The 7164-nt window shown below is 47.6% G+C and overlaps 1 protein-coding gene across 1 annotated transcript in view; it reads left to right on the top strand.

The window, feature by feature from the left end:
• Positions 1-1272: 1272 nt before the first annotated feature.
• Positions 1273-7164, top strand: part of NHS (NHS actin remodeling regulator) — a 351391-nt gene continuing 345499 nt past the window's right edge. Inside the window, exon 1 of the mRNA XM_054006889.1 lies at positions 1273-1958. Within this exon, the coding sequence (XP_053862864.1) occupies positions 1571-1958 (388 nt within the window). The 5' untranslated portion in view covers positions 1273-1570. The remainder of the gene's footprint in view (positions 1959-7164) is intronic.

Genomic DNA, 7164 nt, shown 5'->3' with positions numbered 1-7164 from the left:
CAGCACCCCCACTATACAAATTGTTCTAGCGCCCCTGCCCCTGAGATGCCCCAGAGTGAGCCAAGGAATGGGGTTTGTGGGGTTCTTTTTGCCTCTGTCTGGAAAACTGGAAAGATTCTGAGTGTGGCAGTGGGTCCTTTGTGGGCTGGGCCAAGCCAGCACCTGACAGTTGTGTGGTGTCACTGTAAAATATAGATTAGTAATATCTTTCCACGCTACTCGTAGATGTTACATTTGGTGATTACATTTGGCTTTCAGAACATCACACTCCAAAATAGAATGTCTTTTGTCAGAAACAATATCTCTTGTTCAACAGACTGAAAATTAGCTTTTCCAGGGGCTCTGCTTTTTCTGCTTCTGGAGTGAGTAGTTCATATTTGAGTTTGGAGAATGTTAGTTCATATTCTGACACACCCACTTGTATCTTAACCCTTCTGCAACACCCCCATCTCTTGAAAAGGAGCAAAGATTTGCTAGGTAATTCTCTTGGGTAGAGGGGGGAAAAGACCTGACATTTGTTTTTCTTCATATGAGTATTTCACTAGTGCTCACACTGCAGCAGAAATGTGCTGGTCTAGGAGAGGGGAGTAAACTTGTCACTTTACCAGAGTATATTATTATTACTACTGTGGTAGCCCCCAAGGTCCCAGCCAGGATTAGAGCCTGCAGGAGCTGGACACTGTACAGGCAGATGCGGTCCATACCCCTAAGGCTTTACAATGCAGGGGCCTGATTATGCAACGAGCTCTGCCCTGACCTAGGTTACACCTGCAGCAGCTGAAAGATACATTAATCCACTCTAACTTTCCTTACCACACTCACTAAAAACATCTCTCTAGTCAGTGTCAGGTCCATTTTTAAAGGGGCCCCAGCAACAAAGGACACGCCAGAGGGTTTTATTTTTCCGTTGTGCCTCACTCACACACACTCCTGCCTTGGGAGACTTCAGGAGCTTTCCTTCCCCCTCCCCGCACACATCTTCAAACGGATGTTTTCCGACCTGCTGCCAAGCTGGAAATCGGTCCCAGCCCGGCCTCCCCCCCGCTAGTAAAAATCCCCTTCCCCTGGAGGCATTGGCCGCGCTCCCGCCTGCCCCCAGCCTGGGGCGCCTGCAGTGACTCCCTGTGGTGGAGAGGGGCGATGTCAGTCTCTCCTCCACCTCGCCCCTCCCGCCTCCTCCCCCAGGCTTTCGGCCGATTCCGCTCTCCGGGTTTTCCGCCCGTCCTGTTGCAATCCCCCACCTCTCGGAGCGGCCAGCGCCGTGTGCGAGCGAGGCGGGGAGCTCACCGCCAGGGCAGCTGATGCTCAGAGGAGCTGAGAGCGGGGCTGGGCGCCGGTGACTTCCCCCAGCTGAGGGAGCCGCTCGCAGGCAGAGGACGCCGCCCGTGGCGCGCACCATGGGGGACGCCTGGCCGGCCGGTGCCGGCTGTTAGCAAGTGAAAGCGGACTCGGGAGAGCGCAGCAGCCCGGCGTGCGGGGCTCGCTGGGCGGCGGGGGCTGGGGAGGGCAGAGCGCTGCCGCGATCCGCGCGTGTGTGTGCGTGGCTGGCCGGCGAGCCCCGGGAGCGGCGATGCCCTTCGCCAAGCGGATCGTGGAGCCCCAGTGGCTGTGCCGGCAGCAGCCGGCCGCCTCGCTGCTGGAGGAGAGTTTGGGCTGCCCCGAGCCCCGGGACCAGCCGCACCCGCAGCCCGAGCCGGAGGAGGCTGCCGCCGTGGTGCCCGCGGAGGGGAAGGAGGCTGCGGCGGTGCTGACGATGCTGGATCTCTGCTCGGTCAGTAACGGGGCCCTGGCCCGGATCCTCCGGCAGCTGTCCGACGTGGCCCGGCACGCCTGCACCCTCTTCCAGGAGATCGAGACGGAGCTGCAGCTGGCCCAGCGCAGGGTGCGGGCGCTGCACGGCAAGATCAGCGGTGTGCAAGGGGTGCTGCGCAGCCTGGACCCCAAGCAGGAGGCAGTGCGTGAGTAGCCAGCCGCGCCTCGCCCCCCCCGGGGGGCGCTAAGCCTTGTGGGGGGGGGGGCTCTGTGGGTGTGTGATCGCCTGGAAGTGAAGCCGGGGGGCAGCCGGAGGAGATGGGCTCTGTCCGGGGCGCCTGGAAGGGGGGAGAGGGTTTGGGCGAGAAAAGTTGGTGCTTTAACAAATGAAACCAGGACGGACTTGCTGAGCTGTGAAGCTGAATGAATCGGTGGGGCGCGGGGGGCGCACGCATTTCCTAGACCCTCATCCCAGCTTCGCCCTACTCCTCCTGGCTGCATCGCCGCCCGAAAAGAAACCAGCCGCTTTGCGAAATGGCCCGAAGTCCCTACCCCCGTCTAGGGGCAGAGGCGACGGGTATTTGCAGGCTGGATCTGCTGGGAGGGGGGGACGGCAGGTGACCTGGCTGTAAAGTTTGGAGGTTCTGAAATGGACCGCTGATTTCAAGGGCGAGAGCATCTGTTTGGCTCGGGAGCGCGGTTTCCTGTTCAACCTGGTGGGTGGTATGGGATGATCTACCAATCGCCTCCTCACCCATCCTAGCCCTGGGCTCGCCATCCCCGCCTCGCTCAGGAGTAGCTGCCTAGAATAAATGAGACCCGGCCGCTTGCGGTGCTGCCAGGCATTGACTATGTGACTGCAAGCACCAGCTGGAGTTGGGTTACGCTTCTCTTGAATTCCTCATGATGAGTAAATACCTGTTCAAGGGGTTGGAAGGTGTGTGGCAAAAAGAGGGGGCCGGGGAGGGGGAAAGAGCCTTGCTTTTAGCACTGCGGGGATGAAAATGCGTGAATTCGTCAGGCTTGTACTTTCCCCAGCGTTCAGGTCAGGCAGACTCACTTGATTTGCTGATATTGATCAGTGTCAAAGAGACAGCTCCCCAACCAAGTTGTTTCCGAGTGAATTTATAAACAAACCAATGCGGATCAGTATGTTCCTGGGCGCAGTGTGTGCAGCCAGACCATTTCAATAACAAGAAAGATGATGTCAGTGGTTTCTGGCTTACATAAGAAGCTTCCTGACTAGGATTTCTGGGACTGCATAGTCAACAGCGAAGGATTTGACAGGGGATGTTGCGAAGGCCAAAACGATAACTGGGTTCAAAACAGAATTAGATAAGTTAATGGAGGATAGGTCCATCAATGGCTATTAGCCAAGATGGTCAGGGATGCAGTCCCATGTTCTGGGTTCCCTGAACCTCTGACTGCCACATGGTGGGACTGGACCACAGAGCATGGATCACTTGATAATTGCCCTGTTTTGTTCATTCCGTCTGAAGCATCTGGTACTGACCACTGTCAGAAGACAGGATACTGGGCTAGATGGATGATTGGTCTGACCCAGTATGGCTGTTCTTATGACAGAGGAGATAATGCAGGATTTATACAAAGATGCCCAGGGGATTTTTTTCCAGGAATTTCTGATACTTTTCCAACCCCAACCTTCATTTATCCCCTCCCCCCGCCAGTGAAAATTTCCCTTATCCTTAAGAATATTCCTGACATCCTGCTTAAAATTCTAAGCCCTTAAGTAGAAATAATAAAAATGATAAATGTGGGCAGTTTTCAGGGCCATGAAGTCATGAAGTTTGAGGAGTGACTTTTGTTTTGAAGAGCAACCCTGAGGAATCCTGAAAAAAATTAGATCTGTTGTGGTCAAGGCAATATTATACTGTTGTTATTAGCAATGAGTGCTTTAATCCTGCTTCCTCTCCAGTCAAAAGCAGCGATAGGCTCTGTACTTCTAACAGCTGTTAATATCTTCAGAATGTGGCTTACGTTAACAACGATTGAATATAACCATTTCAGACTCTTAGTGATGCGTACATTTCCCAAATATGTGTGAATATGTATTTTTCTTAGGTAAGATTTCTGTCTTAAACTCTGAACTAACACAGTAAAATACATTGAGTGCTTTTCTTCTCTTGCTATCTGTATAAGAGCACTTCTCAGCGAGAAACACGGGGATAGATTTTGCTCTGTTATTCCAGTATGAATCCAGAGCAGCTGCACCAAGTTCAGTGAAGTTACTCCAGTTTATATGGGCTAAATGAGTCTGAAATATTGTCAGTCTTTAAAAAAGATATTTGGAAATGAACATGACATTTTAAAATTCGTTGTCTGATTGTTCCTCTCTCTCACTCCTGTGTAAAGTTGGAATTAGCCCCCTTTTGAGTCAATGAACTTTTTGCAGTGATGGTGAACAGAAGCCTGCCATAGGTGTTCAAAACAGATATTTAGGATGAGATGCTCAGCTACAAAGCCCTGGCTGGGATGATTTAGTTGGGAATTGATCCTGCTTTGAGCAGGGGGTTGGACTAGATGACCTCTTGAGGTCCCTTCCAACCCTGATATTCTATGATTCTATGCTCCAGCTGGAGTAAATCAGTGTAGCACCATACTGACTTCAGTGGATTTATGCTGCTATACACCAGTTGAGGATCTGGCCCATGATGTTGAGAGAAGGTTTTCTGTTTCACAGTGAGTACTAATGTATAACTAGGGTGGTTTTTTTGCTTTGATTAGAAATGTGTGGTGTGAAAGAGGATTGTGTGATGAAAGGAGGGGACCAAGTGAGGAAACTAAACCTCTTTGGGCCACACTCTGCTCTCATTTATACCAGTATAAACCCACAGTAACTACATTGAGATCAGAGGAATTACTCTAGATTTATAGTAGTGTGAGAGCCGGATCTAGCCCTGTCAGGGTTTTTTTCACCCTCTCTTCCCTCCCCCATGGATTGCATTTATGCAGTTTGTATGCAAATTACAGTATGACACACTGATGTTACATTAGTGTAACTCCATGACCTTCATTAGAGTGTCTGGATTTACCCAAGTGTTGATAAAAAGCAGAATGTGGCTTTTTACCCACATTTTAATAGTGCTAGGAGCGAAATGTTTAGCTTTTTTGGAAGGGAAAGACTTTGCTGATTCTCTCTCCTCACTTCCCCATTCATACACACCCACACCTGGATAGTGAAGCTGTAGAGATCCCCTGGATGACTAGATCATGTGAATGCTTTTCTGGAGGATCCCAGGGACAATGTCCTTACTTCTCATATGTATATACTGTGTCACCATCGACACAGCTACTCATACCTACGTCCCACCTCTCCATATTCATGTACTAGTACCACATATCTTCCCTCCACTCCCCCTGTATATCCTGTATGGTTCATAGACTAATTCACATTACACATTAAAGCACACATCCCATCCTACAGTGCATGAAGATAGCACGTCCAGTTTTTCCATCCACAGACCCTTCCTCATTCATTAGTACTATAGGCAATAAGCAATTGGTTTTTAAACACGGTGGACCAAACTCATCCTTGATATTATTTCACTCAACTCAATGGATGAATTTGGCTCAACTCCATTGAAATCAATGGAGTAATACCAAGGTTGAATTTGGCCCAGTACTTTTAGTATATCAGGGTGTTGGCCATATTTGCTGAGATGCTGTGCAATATGGTATTAGAATCGCAGATCAAGTACACTTTTAAAAGACTGTTATGTTTAAAAGTATTAGTCTGTCTTGCTATTGTACAAACACTTGGTGTAATAACACCGCTAATCGCAGCACAATGATTTGAGAATAATACTGTCCTATTATTAGGCTGCTGGCAGAGGTGTTCAAAACATTGAGCAGTGAAGTTTCAGGACCTTTTTCTCTCTTTCCTAATGGACCAGCCAGATTTCATTATGAAGACCTCTAGATAATGGGCCAAATCCATCTCTGGAGTATTCCTATTGAAGTCAATAACTATATCAGGTAGTCATTTGACCCAATATATTGACAAGTCAGGTTACCACTGTTGAGGAATCAAAAAGATGAATGGTGCTGTAAAGGGAAAAGTCTCTTAAAACTAGTGTATAATAGCACTGTATATAAGTATTACAGAAAGAAACATTTTTAAACTTGAAGATTTATACATTCTTGTCATAAAATATTTGACTAGGGATCGAAAGACACAGCAGAAAATTTCAAGGACTATATTAGAAGTGACATTTTGTTGGCTTTTATAATAATGCATATCCCCAGTTCTGCAATCTTCTTTGGGCCTTAACGTCTTTGTCTCAGGGTCATTGTTATCTGACTAATAAAGACCTCAGGATTGTTGGGATTTTTGTTTTTAAATTTAGCTTGAGCTTTTTTGCTGTGCAGCTGCAATTTTCCTCTCACTTCTGCTTAGAAATGGGGATTGGGAAATTTACCAAGGACCTGTTAGCTAGAGGAATAAACTAGAAATGATGCCCTTCTGCCAACCTCTAGGTTCAAGGGAAAGATTATCCCTTTCTCCCCACCCCAACACCCCCACTTCACTACTAGGATTCCTATCATAGTCCAGTTCCTGGATCCTGGTTAACTTTCCATCTTTCATGTATGTCTCTGGTTAATAGGGGTCTAAGAAGTTTGAATCCTATCCCACCCTACTGGTGGAAGACAGGAAAGAGCTTTCTCTTTTCCTTCCCTGCCATTCCAAAGTTGGCTATTCTCTACCCTTCTGTCGCTCTCAATTTTTTTTGTCCTACTGCACCAAAAATTGCTGCTGCTGCTGCTAGAGTTTTCCAAAACAAAAGCAAGGTGATAGTGACACAGTTCCTGACAGTCTTCTTATTGCCTACAGCTTTCTGAATAATAGCAATGAAACTGCTGAGAATCTTATTAGTTTTACTGTGTTGTTTATTGAGAAAGCTGTGAGCATCAGTAGAAGCACAAGATCTGTCTGCAGATTCAGGAAAGCAGCAAGGCATCTGTTCATATCTGGAAAAGTTACTTCATAATCACAAGGGCTACAGATGTAACACTTTTTAAAGGAAAGCTTAAATTTTGCAGAAATTGATGATGTAGGCCACCCTACTGGCCAGGGAAGGTTTACTAGTAACCAGCGTTGAGTAGGCAGTAGAGTTTTAAAGTCCTGTGATCTCTGAGAATTCTGTAATTGCTGAGTTTTTATTTTTTTAAAAAGCATAAATATTTGATTGAAAATTGAACATCTTTTACAAGTTTAATCTACGAGAGTAGTGCCTCGCTTTTTCCTTCTGCGTTTTGCTATATAGCCAGGTTTAGTGCTTTAGCTACTAAGGAACAAAGGAACGCCTTGTGTTACTATGCTTTTCACAAGTTCCTAGGAGCAGCTCTAGAGTGCTACAAGGAGTTTCTTCACTACTTTGGTATTTTTTCCTT

Source organism: Malaclemys terrapin, chromosome 1, assembly GCF_027887155.1.
Source record: "Malaclemys terrapin pileata isolate rMalTer1 chromosome 1, rMalTer1.hap1, whole genome shotgun sequence".
NCBI classification, from domain to species: Eukaryota; Metazoa; Chordata; order Testudines; family Emydidae; genus Malaclemys; species Malaclemys terrapin.
This window is presented reverse-complemented; position numbering and strand designations above follow the sequence as displayed.